The sequence below is a fragment of the Engystomops pustulosus genome, chromosome 4 (assembly GCF_040894005.1).
Source record: "Engystomops pustulosus chromosome 4, aEngPut4.maternal, whole genome shotgun sequence".
Taxonomy (NCBI): domain Eukaryota; kingdom Metazoa; phylum Chordata; class Amphibia; order Anura; family Leptodactylidae; genus Engystomops; species Engystomops pustulosus.
Genome location: NC_092414.1, coordinates 138,925,988 through 138,943,983, shown reverse-complemented (window position 1 = coordinate 138,943,983; position 17,996 = coordinate 138,925,988). Strand labels below are relative to the sequence as shown.

At 39.6% G+C, this 17,996-nt stretch overlaps 1 protein-coding gene across 3 annotated transcripts in view; it reads left to right on the top strand.

Moving 5' to 3' along the window:
• Positions 1-17,996, top strand: part of SCAPER (S-phase cyclin A associated protein in the ER) — a 163,247-nt gene that overhangs the window by 43,285 nt on the left and 101,966 nt on the right. For 2 of the 3 annotated variants that reach the window (XM_072147687.1, XM_072147686.1), the window contains exons 9-16: positions 1,068-1,280; positions 4,751-4,912; positions 6,058-6,133; positions 7,471-7,588; positions 10,530-10,641; positions 11,150-11,290; positions 12,117-12,272; positions 12,391-12,533. In XM_072147687.1, coding sequence (XP_072003788.1) covers positions 1,068-1,280; positions 4,751-4,912; positions 6,058-6,133; positions 7,471-7,588; positions 10,530-10,641; positions 11,150-11,290; positions 12,117-12,272; positions 12,391-12,533 — 1,121 coding nt within the window. The remainder of the gene's footprint in view (positions 1-1,067; positions 1,281-4,750; positions 4,913-6,057; positions 6,134-7,470; positions 7,589-10,529; positions 10,642-11,149; positions 11,291-12,116; positions 12,273-12,390; positions 12,534-17,996) is intronic. The other variant, XM_072147688.1, reaches the window with a different exon arrangement.

Genomic DNA, 17,996 nt, shown 5'->3' with positions numbered 1-17,996 from the left:
GTGGTACAGTGATTGTTGAAGACCACCCACTTGTCAATGGATTAGTATCAGGCAGTGATTGTGCCAGTTCCCCTTCTATGAGACCACATCGGGTCCTCTATGAGCATTTGAGACATCTTAGATTTGTGTTTGCTCTTTTTTTTGTTTTAAATACAGTAAAATTGATTTCTGTGTGTTGACACATCTGTAAAACCACAAGTCTACAAACCTTTTTTCTCCTTATCCCTTTGGTGTGTTAGAGGAAGGAAATAAGATATGCAGCTTATCCCATGCTGTCGAATTGGTTTACTGTTGCAAATCATTTATGACATTATTATCAAGGCATGTGATAATTCTGTGGATTGTTATCTTTGGGATCATGTATGAACAGGCGTTTGCATGAAATGATGGTTTACATTGTGCCTGATTAGAGCACATGGCTCTATGGCTACATACAGCAGTCAATCAGAACCATAAATCAAAGCCACATTTTGATTGGTTGTTATAAGGGGAAAAAAATCTGATTTATTTTTTAAGTTTACTCTCATCTCCTGCACTGTTCCTTTGTCCTTCTGTTCTTACATTCCAAAAATAGGAGCTCAATCAGTTTATTCTGTGAAGCTAGTGTCACTTTAAAGCACATCTTGCTGCCCTATGGACAGCATGTTATGGACACCATCTCTTTTCCTTAAAATTAGTGATACATGACTACAATGTATATGCACTGATGCAAAGTACCAGAGAGGTATATTGATGTTAGTCTGTATTAGCTGAACAGTACACCTATGTATATATATATATATATGCACTAGCTGCAGCTCCCGTCAGTAAATAACTGCTTTTAGCTATAACAAAACCAAATGTGTTGACAAAAAATATTTAATATATATCTATCTCTCTCTCTGACTGTCTCTCTCTGACCATCTCTGTTATTGACCATCTCTGCCTCTGATTATCTCTGACTTGCCTGTCTGTCTTTGACGTTTCTGTCTCTGTCAGTGCCTGACTGTCTCTGAATTTGTCTGTCTCTGACTGTCTATAACTCCAGTTTTCTCTGTCTTGACATTGTCTTTTTATTTTTTATTTAGTTCACGGTCCACAAGGCTTTAGAGGAGTTAAAGAGCACAGGAACATTTGCATCTCAAACAACCCCATCTCTTCCTTGTTTGGATATCCCTGTTGTGTTTCTGGACCCACTGTCCAAGATGCGAAAGTCTGAGGTCACTTGCACTGTGGAGCCTGCAGGGGGAGGGCATAACAGTAGTGATCTGGACCTTTCAAACGTGAGTGGTGGAAAATTGGTAAGGACATTTCACCTTTTTTTTCCCCCTTTTTTTTTTTTTTTTAGGACATCAAATTTTCATTGTTTAGCTGTAGCTGTGAATGGTAAAACCTAGAAAAAGCTGATGTAATGAATGAATGAATGCCTGATTGGGAGATGTAATTATTTGTAAATGAAGGTGAAGGGAAATGCTAATTCAAGCTATTACATTAAATCTCTGGCTCTCTTTGAAGTAAACTCAAAAGGCTCTGAACTTGGAATCGCTGAACTTGACTCAGAGTTTAATGCTGAGTTCAGCGAAATCGCTTGGCCAACCAGCCTTAGTATTCAGGTAATAAAAAGGTAGAACCAATTGGCATAAGGCTAGTTCTACAGTCCTGAATGAAATCCTCAACGACATTTCAGCTATAGAAATAGTGTCAGATGATACAGAGTATTGACAGCATTCATCTAGTGCAGGGGTGGATTAAGACTGGCATGGGCCCTCGGCTGTATGAATATTATAGCCCCTATGTGCATGATGTTTGTTTGAGTGTGTTGCATTTTTGTGTGTATGTGCAAGCGCATGTGGCATATTTAAGGGCATGATATGTGTATCTATGTGGTAGTATATACTTATGTGTATCTATATATGTGTATGTAAATTCAAAATGTGTGTTTTTGTATATGTTAAATACATAAGAGTGTATAAGGAAATGCATAAGAGTGTATGTTTATATAGATAGGTATATGTGTTGTACATATTTGAAAACTCTAATAACTTGTAAAAACTGCAGTATGCAACTCAGCAGTGCGCAACTCGACATGTCCTATTTTTCCCCTTGTTACGGTTTGTACGTCATGCATTGCTATGCAGAGGGGAGAGGTTACCCCTCCTCCTCTCCATGGCGCCATACGTATGCCTGAACGGCTACGGCCCGGCGGGCATAATTTCTTGTGCATGCAGCCTAACACTGATGTTATGGGTTACTAACACCATACCAGCAGTGTGGACCCCTCATGTAAAAGGCACCAGCAATAACAAACAGACCCCAATGATTCTAATAATAGGGTCTGTATGGGCTTCTCATAAATTAGGTGCATGGCCCGGCTGCAGTTGGCTCCATTAGAGGACTGGAGTCAATTGTAGTGCCAGAAAACTGGCATTAAAGCTAGGAAATCTAGGAAATTCTGGGATGTAGGAGGCCCACTTTTCATACAGCCCAGGGCTCAATGTACTCTTAATCTGCCAATGCCCCTACATGTCTTGAATCACCTCCTACATATGGAGCTAGAATCAAGCTTTGTGGGGAATGGAGGATGCCTTTCTTCTGCTTTCAATCTGGCATTTTAGGACAGTTGGAGGAACTTTAAAGGTCCTGAAGTGGCTGTTGTATTGAGAGTATGAACAGAGGTATAAGGATTTCAGGTGAAGGTCCAACTCATCATAAAATTAGAAGGGTGGTTTGGGTGGCCATGGGTCTCCTAGAAGGCCTAGGCCCGGGCTACCGCCCAAACCACCTATATATTACAATCCACTACTGATCTGAAGTCTTTTATGATTGGACTGCTGATTTATAACTTTATGGCAGATGAATGAAAGATATTGGTGATGTGGTATGTCTGCTGAATAGGATTCATTCTCAGGAATGGAAGATTGGAGATTTCTGAGCAGATTATGTGACCTAACATTGTCTTTTTCTTATCTGTCAAAATGTTTCTTCTCATGGTGTACTTGTTCAGAACAGGTAAATCCACCTCATTGTAGTTACAGATGGTTACAAAGAAAGTTTTCAGATGAAACTAATAACCTTCTTTGACCTAGTACATTGTATTGTGTGTATGTATTTGTTTTTCCATTTATGCAAATGCATGTGTTGCCATTTTTTGAGTAGGACGCTTGTAATTATTTTAGTTGGGGACATATAATAGTATATGCTGTGTCAGACACTTTAAATAGCAGCCGCCATTGGAAATAATGGTTGTGGCATACATAAAATGCACATTATGTATTTTTATTATTATTATTATTTTGAAACTAGAGCGTTATCTCTAGAATTGGTGTTTATTAAAATGATGTTTCCAGGCTAAAAGATATTGATAGCTTTTCAATAAAGTATGGTAGGTTCTCAATATCAGATTGGTGATTGTCCAACTATCAGCACCATCACAGATCGGTATTTTTAGCCTGGACACTTTTTTAAAAGAGTATTCCTTCTTTAGTACAGGAGGCCCCCGACTCCGAGAGTATCATTAAATGAATGATCCATAGACTGTGTTAATCTTCTTATATTTGTTATCCATGGCTTTCTTCATTCTAACATTATACAAAAGTATGCTAAAGAAACTGAATTGCTGTGGGGGGACATTGCCTCTGTGCGTTACCTCTTTTCTGAAGCTACAGGCAGTTACATTGTACTTCCCACCTCCCACTATGTGATATTACAGCAGGCAGAGGGAAGGGGTGAGACCCTGTGAAGCCAAATTACAGAGGGGCCCTGGTAACACCCCCAGAGCCCTTCTGGCTCATTAGCATACTTTAAGTTGATTTTAGAAGGAAGGAGGTCATGGATAACAAATACAAGAAGATTACCACAGTCACAGTGCCTGGAATAATTATACCTTGTTTATCATGATGGATTTTGATTTTCCTTAATTATACTAAAAAGTTCTAAACTTTGTAATATATCATAAATGACCATGGAAATGTAACTGTACTTTGTATTAAAAGTCATATAACCCATAGTATAGCAAGCAACTGCATGACCTCCATGTGGCATGTGTGGCTGCTGATCATTATGCCCTGCATGTGCTATTTTGCTTGTAGGTCATTAGTTTGGGGAGATTTTGTGTTACAGCAGATTTATATAAGCTATATTAAAGCTGTACGTGTCTAATGGCTTTAGTGTGTTGTGTGTACAATTCAGCAGCCATTGGATGATGTAGAACTATGAAGTCATTTTGCACAACACATTGGTGAAGCTGATTTGCTTGGCATAGTAAAAGTATAATGGGATAATTATAGTATTGCAATAATTGTGCTATGTGATCTCCTTGTACAGTACTAATGAATAATATAGACACGTGTTTTTAATGTGGAGCATGATGCCCAAAAAACCTTGTGTGCCTTAATTTCCCCTATTGTCTGTAATATTTAACATAAGAAATCACATCTTTTCTGAGTACAAATGAATACTTTGTTTTAATGTAATTACCAGTATCCTGACAGGAGAAATATAGGAAGAAAAGGAGTTGCACAAATAGACCTCACTTTCTGATCTAATATTGGGCATATAGAAATGTGATGCACCCTAACCACCCAGGTTTCAGCTGTCTCTCTCTGTGCCAATTATCATATCGGATGGGAGAGTATGTCTGAACAACCCCTTTCAGTGGTGACCATGATGAAATCCAAAACCTTACACCGCCATAGTTATACTATTTGATACAAGTTTTGTTTACAATGTTCCTAATTATGCTCATTGTTTGTGATATTAATTTTACTCACAGTCTATGGCTGAGGTTCTTGCTAAAAAAGAAGAACTAGCTGACCGTCTGGAGAAAGCCAATGAAGAGGCCATAGCCAGTGCCATAGCAGAAGAGGAGCAGTTAACGCGGGAGATTGAGGCCGAAGAAAATGACTTTGAAATTGACAATGAAAGCGATTTCTCGGTTTGTTCTGTTTTGTGCTTACTTTAGTTTAGTTTTATGGCACTTTGGGAATAGGTATACAGCATTCAAAAAAAGAAAAAAGGCACTCACCAAAACTCTTCTTTACTCAAAATAATCAGCTAAGATACAGGGAGCACAAACTTCGGCGCCAGGCTGTTTAGCCCACTCCTGCTCTCTATCAAGCCATACTTGGCAATCAGAGGATTGCGCAAAATGACCCATCACCATTGCTGTGGGTTCCTGGTTTGTCCTTCCTGTCTTTTAGCTGATGTTTTGAATAAAGAAGAGTTTTGGTGAGTGCCGCTGACTTTTTTCATTTTTTGAATGCTCAAAATAAAAATACAATTTCAAAAGAAATGCTATAGTGACAATAACTTCCAATAGGGCCCACATTGTTTTCTATGTCCATCAGTAGCTACCTTGATTTGTCTTAGACTGGAATATCACACTACTCTGCAAATGTTATTCATCATATCACTACTGCTTTTAAGAACAATTCCAAAGACATGTTTTTACTAGAGAACTGCATTGTGTCGTTCCTAATTTGCAGTCCAAATCACCTACCGTATATACTCGAGTATAAGCCGACCCGAGTATAAGCCAAGGCCCCTAATTTTACCACAAAATACTGGGAAAACCTATTGACTCGAGTATACGCCGAGGGTGGGAAATGCATTGGTCACAGCCTCCCCAGTGTATATAGCCAACCAGCCCCTGCCCCAGTGTATATACCAGCCAGCCCCTGCCCCAGTGTATATAGCCAGTCAGCCCCTGCCCCAGTGTATATAGCCAGCCAGCCCCTACCCCACTGTATATAGCCAGCCAGCCCCTGCCCCAGTGTATATAGCCAGCCAGCCCCTGCCCCAGTGTATATATAGCCAGCCAGCCCCTGCCCCAGTGTATATAGCATGCCAGCCCCTGCCCCAGTGTATATAGCCTGCCAGCCCCTGCCCCAGAGTATATAGCCTGACAGCCCCTGCCGGACAGATCACACAGAAGATATATAGGGGTCGCCGGAAAGGTGAGGTACTTTTTTCTCAGTCTGTGTATTAGGAAACCTGCACATTGTGAAACGTTTTATATTGTGTTTAGACAGATTTTAATCATCTTATTTATCTTATGGTCTTGTTACTTTTTTATTTCAGGCTAGTGCGGGCAGCGGCAGTATGTCACTCAGTGGGATGAACATGGACTGGAATGATGTCTTAGCAGATTATGAAGGTATGTGAGGAATCCTGAATTGAGAATAATAATAATAATAATTCTTTATATAGTGCACACAGATTACACAGTGCTACACAAAGCTTTTTCAAATCGGTCCCTGTCCTCAATGGGACAATCTAATCAACTTACCAGTATGTTTAGGAGTGTGGGAGGAAACTGGAGGACCCGGAGTAAACCCACACAAACACGGAGAGAACAAACAAACTCTTGATGTTGACCTGGGTGGTATATGAACCCAGTACCCCAGCGCTTCAAAGCAGAAGTGTTACCCACTCAAAGCCTTCAAACCAATGTATAAATATGGTTCAGGAGACAATGTCCTGATACAATGTTTTTCAGGTCATTTAGAACTAGTATCAGCAATTAGTTTTGCATTTTTGGACACCATTCTTCCACAGATGCAGAGATCCTGTGTGCTGTTTGCAGGCTCCTTGTACTATTGAACTTGCTATGCACAGCCTTTGCTTAGAGGGATATAATCAGTCAGTGATACTTTTATTTCTGTGGCAAATAAATGGTGTCTGTGGGAAGCAGGACTCATAAACCAGCGGTAGGCTGGGAAGAAATGGAAAAGGAGGGATAAGGAGATGAAGTACAAACATCTCAGAAGTCCTGGGTGTTTACAATGACACATACAAACAGAGCCCCAAATATCCTATTGAGTATAATGTTGTTCTTTGGGTTTTCTATTGGATGTCCTTCATAGTGACAGACAAAAAAGTACTTTTTCAATTGTTATTTGTGACAGAGCTTTGATCACAGAAGTGAACTGAACCTTATCAGCCTAGACAAGGGTTATACAGATTAGAAAGAACATGGCTGTTGTCTTCCAAAAACACGTGTTGTGTAGGGATGGCACCTATCTAGTTCTTATGCAAAACATCTTGTGCTTTTATGTTATTAGTACAAATGTATGGTATTGCTTTTTGATAATATAGAGTTGAATCCATTGAATATTTGTTATACTTTTGTTTTTTGTGTCCTTCATTAGTTTACAAAATGTCATTACTTCTACGGTATATCCTGGAGTTAACTTTATCACATTGTGATTGTCTTTAAAATTAAGAATATCAAAGGACTTATTTAAATGTCCAGTTTTCATTCCATTTTGTAGGAGCAAGGTTTTTGAAAGAATTATTGTTCAATTCTATGCTTAACTGGGTTTATTGTACTAAATTATATCCACCAACAATTGCAAAAGGGTAAGAAGCCACCATGAAACCCTGTCCTTGGTGTGAGGAAGTTTCAGAGTTGAAATATTTTAATTTAGAACAATAAAGGAACATTGTCCAGATATAAAAGCTTTTTGTTAATTGTATATGTTTTATGTTTAGCTCGCGAATCTTGGAGACAGAACACATCTTGGGGAGACATAGTAGAAGAGGAACCCTCTAGACCACCAGGTCATGGAATCCACATGCATGAAAAGTTGTCTTCACCTTCCAGAAAAAGGTAAGCTTTCTACAAAGCAGATGGGAAGCTGAACATTGTCCTGATATTTGACTACCAAAGTATGGCAAATTACTACTACTATTTTTAAATAAATAACATTTTATTCTTAAAATAAAAAATTGTGGAATAAAAGGTCTCAACAAATGTAAAAAAATAAAGTCCCAGGGTTATATTCTTTAGGTTTGTTGTTAAGTTGAATTTTTATGTAAGTTATGTTTTGTATGTATAACTCCAGTCAAAAATCTACGGTCCCTGTGACAAATCAGCAGAGGTCAGTCTGTAAGTCTGGAGTTCTTAAGTCAGGTACATCCTGTGTACAATAGATTATCTTTTTTTTTTTTTTAATCAAATAAAGTTTTTATTGAAAACCAAACAGTTATCCATTTTTTACATTTATACAACATGAACAGTAAGCCAAAAACAACCCAAACCCCATCCCCACCCTCCCTCCCTTTCCCCTGCTTGGTGGATGAAATGTCCATATAGTACACATTCGCATATAGCTCATAGCTGGTGTCCTTCCGCGAAGTACAGGTTTCGCGAAAAAGTCCATCCAGGGTATCCTTAATTCTGGTAGACTGTACATGCTACATCATGTCACTTGGAGCAAACAATGCCACATATAGACCTAGAACAAACAATATTGGTAGAAAAGCAATTACTATTAGTCTGAGAGTCATAGACCTTTACATATATTATCTGACACATTGTCTTATAATATGGTAATGAAGTTGATCATCATACGATGCCACTAATTATTCTTTCTCTAGTAAGTGTTAAAGGGGCTAATCCTGGGGCATCAAGCCATGGGCCCCATATGGCGTCAAATTTTTTCAATGAACTTCGTTTTTGGTAGACGAACTTGTCTAATCGTAATACAAGATTGGCTGTAGAGATAAATTCAGAAATTTGTGGGGGTTCAATATCTTTCCAATGGAAAGCAATAAGTTTCTTGGCTACATATAGCAGTCGCAGCACTGCTAATCTATGACTCTCAGACAGTTGCACTTCAGATACACAACCTAAGATACATATAAGAGGATTATGTGTGATAGTTGTGGAGTATGTCTGATCAATCAGATCAAGAACGTCTTGCCAATAACGACGTAGTCTGGGACAGTTCCACATCAGATGGATTAGATCTGCACCAGATCTGTTACATCTTGGGCAGCAATCATCACTTCTATGCCCCATCTTAAACAGCCTGACGGGGGTAAAGTAAACTCTGTGCAACAGATATAAGTTAGATACCCTCTGCGCCTCACTAACCGAAACTCTGGCTTCCGATTCTAAAACCTCTTGCCACTGATCTCCATACAATAGATTATCTTGCTTTCAGGAAAATGTATTGTGGATTCCTTGTTTAACGTAATTGCATTAGTCAAAAGCCCATATATCAGGAGTATTATTGGCAGATGGATGTAATGATATCTGCTGTTCCCGCTGGTGGAAACCACACACGTGCGATCATTGGGAAATGTATGAATATGGATCAGCTCCACTGACTGTTTCTGAGTCTTTCATTCTCTGTTGTATTGCTATTATTTGTTGTATTTTGATATTGATTACTGGGTATTGTTCAAATTTTATGGGGTTACTTAAAAGTAATACAATTTTCCAGAATATGTTCTCTATCAATTCCTCATGGTTTTCTAGATCTCTGCTTTCTGTCATTCTTTAACACCTTTGTGCACCGCGACTGATATATCTACTCGCTGCAAATCAACAGACATGAGGCATTACCGGCTATGTCAACAGAGCACCTCTTGGCTCTGCCACCTGATACGCACAGTCCCCACTCTCTTTTTAGCCTGGTCCCATCCAATGGTCCTCACCATTTTAACCTGGTCCTGTCCTCCGATCTGCAGACTCTTAGTGACAGCACGATCGGTGGGCGGCGCCACTCTAAAATGAAAAGAGCGGAGGCGTGCTTATCTTATCAGATGGTGAAGCCAAAGGGTGCTCTGGTGATGTAACTGGAGCACCTCTGGCTCATATTTTTATAAAGTGTTTTTTAAGAAGTATTTGGCCTTTCCATTACATCAGAAAAACGGGGGCTTCAACTTAGCGAAAGGACCAGCATGTAAGTTTGGACAGTCTACCATCAGTAAATCTGATTGTAGATGTCCTTTCAGTAACTGCTGGATTATGGTAAATTATAGGCTTTCCCAAAGAGCTTGGTCTTCCAGTTTGAAGGTTCTTGGGAAACAGTCTGATGTGCAATACAAGTAGTAATAAGTTCTTTAAAGGGGTTGTTCCGAGACTCCAGGCCCCCAATTTCTTTACGGTCTTGGACAACCCCTTAAAGAAAGTTACTTAAAGGGGTATTCTCGTCTGGGCATTCACATTCAGTTTCATTAATCTGCCATATATAAACATTTGTTCAATTAGATGTTATTAAAAAAATTTACCTGGGTTAAGATAATTTCTCATAAATAAATGTCATATAGTCCCTTAGAAACAAGACTGTGTCCATGGCTATGGCCACCTCTGCTGGAGTGATTGCACAAGGAAACAAAAAGTTTCTAAATATTTAATGTCCGAGGAGTTACTCCATGTCCCACAGCTGTCCTGTAATAATGAACGTTGAATCCATGTGGTCAGGCGGGACTCGATAGCGCATGTCAGGCCACTGCTGCCAAAATATGAGGTGGTCGTATCCGGGGAAGCTATCTCGTTTCTAAGGGACAACATGGCTACATTTATGAGAGATTATCTTCACACAGGAACATTTTTTTAAATAACATCCAATTGAAGAAATGTTTACATATGGGAAATGAATTTAATTAAATGTGATTGCCCAGATGGGAATACCCGTTTAATATTCAGTATTCAGTTTTGTGTAATAGGAGCGAATAGATTAATTAATAGGAGGGTTTACTTTACAGAAGTTCCCTGAGTAGTGCAAGGTAAGAAATCACATTTGTCATCTCCTTTGCAGAACAATTGCAGAATCCAAAAAGAAGCACGAAGAGAAGCAACTGAAAGCACAACAGCTGAGAGAGAAGTTGCGAGAAGAGAAAGCATTTAAGCTTCAGAAACTTCTGGAAAGGGTTAGTTTGGTATTTTTTTTACCTTAGTGAAAATATTATATCCATATTTTAAAGCTTTTAATGTGGATTTTTATTATTCATCGATTTATCTTATATCAATTTTTGGAATGCATTTGAAACACTTTTCTGTGTGTTCTTGGCCATTGCTCGTTTCACATAGAGGGACCAGAAGCCCCTTTTTCCAAACACTTATCACCTATGGATAAGTTATAAGTCTGTATCCTGTGACAAATTATTCTGATTGCATTCATTGTCATCATATTTAAGAAATGTTCATATTCATGTCATATTTTTGAATGCGCCTTTTCATTCTTTAACTAATAACAAGATGTTATTTGACTGCTGTACAGCATAGGAGACTATACCTAGCCCTTATCTGTAGCCATTTTGATACAGTTGCCCAACTTCTCCAATAGTAACAATTCAATTGCATTCGCTGCTTTGCATGAATATTCTGGTTTTATGTCATTTTTTTTTCCTTTTCTGAAATGTTAAATTCCTGTTATAGGAAAAGGATGTGCGAAAGTGGAAGGAAGAGTTACTAGAGCAGAGACGCAAAATGATGGATGAGAAGTTGCTTCATGCTGAGTTTAAGCGGGAGGTGCAGTTACAAGCTATTGTAAAGAAGGCTCAGGAGGAGGAAGCCAAGGTATGCCGCCGCAGTGATACGTAATTCAGTTTGTATGTTATGTTGTGTTCTGGTTATGTTGGTACACTAGAGGTTTTATGACCACTAAAACATACAGTAATTATCAGAACCTTACTGTATTTACAGTCTTACACCTCTGTGTCTTGGTCTTTTACTTTAAATAGACATCACTGACCTGCAGTTGCCATAGGAAGGGGCATCATAGTGATATATAATGCAAGGAGTCCCCGCTTCCCCATCATTATGATTACAGTATATCACTATGATGCTCAGGGTTGTACCCCTGACACTGCAGTTGGTCTATGAAATCCAGCCATTGCATGTCCCTGACTCTGGGATCAACCATGGTTATCTCAACAAGCCCTTAGTTGTTACATAGGAAATGTGACATATAACTTTTATTATATTTGAAATATTGATAACCTAGCCTATACTTATTATTCATACCCTTGAAAAATGTAGTAGAGCTAGAATGTTTACTACATATAGGCCCACATTTACTAAGGGCCATGCGGCAGTTTTCTGGCGGGCTGTGTAAGTTCTTTTCAGTGCAAACTGCTTGCACAGGTATTTAAGAAGTGCCCATGCACTCTGTCACAGCAGTGGAGGGAACGCCAAATTTCTGAAGAACAGGCGCCACAAATCATCAATCTGACGCACCCTGCACACTACACAGGCAAAGTTCACTGATTTTAGTAAATGTGCCCCACAATGTATAATCCATAACATAAGGAGTATACATTGAACACAGTCTTTAACTGCAAGATTCCCTTTTTTGTTGCTTCAAAGTTTTAGAGATCTTTTCTGATTGCTACTTATTTTACAGGTGAATGAGATTGCCTTTATCAATACTTTAGAAGCTCAGAACAAACGCCATGATGTCCTAGCTAAGCTTAAAGAATATGAGCAAAGGCTGAATGAACTGCAGGAAGAACGGCAGCGTCGGCAGGAAGAGAAGCAAGCTCGCGATGAAGCTGTACAGGTAAAAAGTATTCTAAGAACAGCAATTTTTTCTCAGATATGTTGGTTGTGCATTTAATCATTGGTACGGGTAAAAATGGGGCTGTTGTAAATGGATCATTACAATATTTTATGCTTAGGAACGCAAACGAGTACTAGAAGCAGAGCGCCAGGCTCGTGTTGAGGAGCTGTTGATGAAGAGGAAAGAGCAGGAAGCTCGCATAGAGATGCAAAGGCAGGAAAAGGAGCGTGCACGGGAGGATGCCGCTAGAGAACGAGCAAGGTAAGCTAGCGCCATGTAAACTTTTCTTCCCTACACAAAGCTTTACACTCCCTACAGCATTACGAACATAAAAATGTATTTTGACACTTTTTTAAATTACCTATAGAGAAATAATGGACATTTATCAGGGAATTTGTGCCAGAAAGGTGGTGTAGAAAGTCTGAAACAATCGCAACTGCTAGTGAACCTCCAGCGATTGTGATGATTTCCTTCTTCACGCCATCTCCATGCCCATGCACTCTCTGTAGCGAACAATGTTTCACAAGTTTGCAGTCTGCGGAATCTCCCCCAGTGTTTTCAGTTTGTTTTAACTGTATGTATATAGCCAGACTTTGCTGCTGCTTTCTCCTGTAAAAATTATAGTTTGTGCATATTCCTGAATATGTATCCACGTTTGCCTCCCAATGTACATCTGCTGACAATTACACTTCCCTCTAAAAGTGACAGTGCAGTGAAGTATTGAGCTGGCTTTGGGAGCTCTTTGGTATCCGCATTACTAATAGGACTTTAGAAGCCATTAGAGTGAGGTTTAGAAGGTTTAGACAGCATGAGGCTCTTATGGAAAATGTGACATCTTGTAGACATAAATATCAAATTAGATTGCTGATTTGCAAACTCATAAATCTTTTTGCAGGCAGAGTGTAGATAATTTGTAAATTGAAGGAATAATTGTTGAACTGTTTCGAAGGACTGCTCTGTTGATGTATTACACAGGTAGAATTTCTGGTGGTTTTGCATTTGTTTTGCTTTTTTTTTTTCCCATTAGATTTCTTCATTAGTTTTTTATTGCAGTACCCCTCATCTGACTGTATATCACTTGTAGTGATGGTTGATAACATGTCACTCCTGGTTGTATGTAGTTCAGGTTGGTGCTCAAGTTAGGGAACCACCCCTAATCGTATTTAATAAGACAGTACTTGGCTCTCAAATGTGATGACATTTTTCATAATGCAGTCCAGAATTAACATTTTTTTTTAAATCACATGGCCTTCATCAGAAACGGATTGCCCATGTAATAGATGAGAAATGATGAGATATGCGTGATGTACGTCAGTGGAACTGCAGGACTGCAGGCGCTGCCGCCATGAGAACAAGAGGCTGATTCTGGATTGCATATTGAATGTCAAATGTAAATATATAGAAAAATAGAGCGGTCACCTCCCTTACTATAACATTAGGGCAGGAACGGTATAAAATAAGTAGCAAGAGTAGCTGTTTGAGAGATGGACATGTGCAGTACAACAACACTGTCCTTTAAGATGGACAATGACTGGAGTTTAGGTTTAAAACCTGTCAATTTGTAGATCAATGTCTTACTCATCAGCTGGCAAACAATACTGCTCTGTTGTAAAGAAAAAACTATTTGCTTTGTCGAGTTTGTAATTATATTATGCAATAAATTTCATCCATCCTGGAATCATGGGATTTACCCAGCCTATTACATCCTTAGAATGGAGAGGCATGGAGAGTGAGTGACAGACAGGGAGCCACGTCCGGAAGAGTGAGTGAGAGACAGAGAGACAGGCAGGGAGAATGAGTGACAGAAAAAGAAACAGGAATGGAGAGTTTGGAGAGAGACAGGTAGAGAGAGTGAGTGAGAGACAAGTACAGAGAGTGAGAAACAGGCATAGAGAGTGAGTTAGAGATATACAGGCAGGGAGAGTGAGTGACAGAGAGACAACCAGGGAGAGTAAGTGACATAGAGACAGGCTGGAAGAGTGAGATACATAGAGACAGGCAGTGAGAGTGAGTAAGAGACATAGAGACAGGCAGGAAGAGTGAGTGAGAAGCAGGCTGGGAGAGTGAGAGACTGGTAGAGAGAATGTGTGGGAGACAGGCAGAGAGTTAGTGAGAGACCAGCAGGCAAATTGAGTGATATAGAGAAAGGCAGGGAGAGTAAGAGACAGGCAGAGATTTAGTGAGAGACAGATTGGCAGAAGTGTGAGTGACATAGAGATAGGCAAGAAGAGTGAGAGACCGAGAGGCAGGCAGGGTGAGTTAGAGACAGGCAGAAAGAGAGTGTTAGAGAGACAGGCAGAAAGAGAGTGTTAGAGAGACAGGCAGAAAGAGAGTGTTAGAGAGACAGGCAGAAAGAGAGTGTTAGAGAGACAGGCAGAAAGAGAGTGTTAGAGAGACAGGCAGAAAGAGAGTGTTAGAGAGACAGGCAGAAAGAGAGTGTTAGAGAGACAGGCAGAAAGAGAGTGTTAGAGAGACAGGCAGAAAGAGAGTGTTAGAGAGACAGGCAGAAAGAGAGTGTTAGAGAGACAGGCAGAAAGAGAGTGTTAGAGAAACAGGCAGAAAGAGAGTGTTATAGAGACAGGCAGAAAGAGAGTGTTAGAGAGACAGGCAGAAAGAGAGTGTTAGAGAGACCGGCAGAAAGAGTGAGTAAGAGACAGGATGGCAGAAAGAGTGAGTGAGAGACAGGCAGGGAGAGTGAGTGAGTGAGAGACAGAGAAAAGGTAGGTAGAGAGAGTAAGAGACAGGAAGGAAGAGCGAGTGAGAGACAGGCAGGTAGAGAAATCCTATCAGAAAAAAATGGTCCTATACCAGAACAGTGAGAGGTATATGCCATGAGATTAAAGGGCACAGATATGTTATACAACCTTTGAGAAAGACAAAGTGAGCACCAATGGTAATAATAAAACCACAATTTTATTAAGTATACTGTAGTTTAAAAGTAACATGTAATAGACAAGGTGATTACCTAGCAAGCATGTGTGGGTGCCGGGCAGCAAACACGTTCAGTGAACTATGAAAAAATCAGTATGTAATGAGCAAAGAGCAAAAGTGCATAGAGCTGAACATGAAACATGAAAATATCACAACATCACAAGTATTAGTAATGCACAAGAATCATGGAATATGGTAGTAATAAATCAAATCCAGTGACAGTAAAGTGCATGGAGAAGACAAGGGGTGTTGCCAAGGAAGTGTAGACAGGTTAAAAACTGGAGCTGACCAATGAAAATTGAGAACGCACCTGTGTGAGATGAAGGAACGCCGGAGGTGGTAATATGTATGGCGCATGTCCGGAGGCTTGTGCACCGGCAAGGGCGGGGGCGTGACAAACGCATCATCCGGAGCAATCATGTGATCCGGACAATGCGGCCTCCGGACAAGCGCACAACCACTTACAAGAGTAAGCACCATCTTGGAGATGGGCAACAGGTAATGCAATCAGGCGATGTGGAAAAACAGCGACAATAGGTTAATTAAGCATAGATATGTATACATAGACTAGACTGGCCAAGAAGGAATAAAGTGCAAGCAAAAAATTCAATCAAAATACAATCAATGTGTGATCAAACAAAGTGCAATACGAGTATAAGGTGCGAGGCATACGTAAAATACAAGAAATGCAAAAAAAATACAAAGAAATACAGGCGGTCCCCTACTTAAGAACACTCGACTTACATACGACCCCTAGTTACAAACGGACCTCTGGATATTGGTAATTTATTGTACTTTAGTCCTAGGCTACAATAAACAGCTGTAACAGTTATCAAATGTGTCTGTAAGGAAGCTTTATTGTTAATCTTGATTCTTATGACAACCCAACATTTTTAAAATTCAATTGTCGCAAAGACCAAAAAAGTTCTGGCTGGGATTACAATGATAAAATATACAGTTCTGACTTACATACAAATTCAACTTAAGAACAAACCTACAGACCCTATCTTGTATGTAACCCGGGGACTGCCTGTACAAGAAAGTAAATAGATACTCAAAGAATTACTAGTGCAATAAAAAGATATATGTTAGCTAACAGATAGCATCATACAATACCATATATGAAAAAAGAGATATGTACATAAACAGTGATACGTGAGCATGAATAAAAATATTATATATCTGATCTGTATAAAACAGAAGGGTGATACCCATAATAAGTACACAACCGCACATTGGCAATACAAAATCACAATTCATATCATATCAGAGACACAACGCGTACTGCCAGTAGAATAGTTATCCCAGGACCGGAAGGACAAAAGTTCATGTAGTCGAGACAGACAGAGGAAGCTGGATTCAGAGACAGTCAGAGACTGACAGACACAATCAGAGACAGAGATGCATACAAAATATTTTTTGTTTACCCATTCATCAATGCACACTCTTCACCCCATCTTGATAGAAAAAAACAGAAATGTAGATATTTTTGCTAATTTATTAAACAAGAAAAATTAAAATATCACATGGTCATAAGTATTTAGACCCCATTGCTGTAACAAAACGGATCTTTGGTCTGGCGGATTAAGTTGCCGCTGAAACCCACCCTCTATCCTTTCCAATTGTACTTGAAGAAGGGAAACGCGTCTACTATGGAATAAAGCATTTTAACCCTTTGTGAAGACTCCTATCCGAATAGCGCCGTTCCAGCCTTCTTTCGGTTTTTAACCCTTCCCTATGTTTATTAAATGTAAGAAGTTTGGGACGACCATAACTCTTTCTCGACCTGGCCATCCAACCAAACTAAGCAATTGTGGGAGAAGAGCCTTGGTGAGAGAGTTAAAGAAGAACCTTAAAATCACTTTGGCTGAGGTCCAAAGATGCAGTAGGGTGATGGGAGAAAGTTCCTTAAAGTCAACTATTACTTCATCCCTTCACCAGTCAGAGCTTTATGGCAGAGTGTGCCGATGCAAGACATATGACAGCCTGCAGACAGTTTACAAAAAAAACACATGAATGGCTCTCATTCTAAGTGGTATGTCTGGAGAAAACCAGGCACTGCTCATCACCTGCTAAATAGTATCCCAACAATGAAACATAGTGGTGGCATTATCATGCCATGGGGTTTTTTTCAGTTTCCAGAGTGCTCTGGACCTCAGACTGGGCCAAATGTTCACCTTCCACCAAGACAATGACCCTAAGCACACAGCTAAAATATCAAAGAACACTTCTATGACCATCCTTGACTGCGCCAGCCAGAGCCCTGACCTAAAGCCAATTGAGCATCTCTGGAGAGACATGAAAATGGCTTCCAGCAACGTTCAGGGAACTGGAAAGGATTCGCAGATCCCTAAGAGGCAGAGGATCCCCAAATCCAGCTGTGAAAAACTTGTTTCATTGTTCCCAAAAACACTCATGGGTGTACTAGCTCAAATACTGCTTCTATTCAATACTGACCAAAGGGCCTGAATACTTTTTTCTTGTTTAATAAATTAGCTAAAATATCTACATTTCTGTTTATTTCTGTCAAGATGGGGTGCAGAGTGCACATTAATGAGCAAAAAAGGACCTTTTTGTTCTTACCAATTGGCTGCACTGAAACAAAGAGTGAAAAATGTATAGGGAACTAAATACTTTCCATACTCGGTGTATATATATCAACCTCTAAAACTTTTCCCAGATCTTCCTAAGTTATTCTGTACTTTTTTGCTGTACATTATTGGGCTCAATGATTTCATCAAAAGGTGTTAAGCTGTTCTTTTCCATTCTTTTTCTACCCATATAAATAACGGA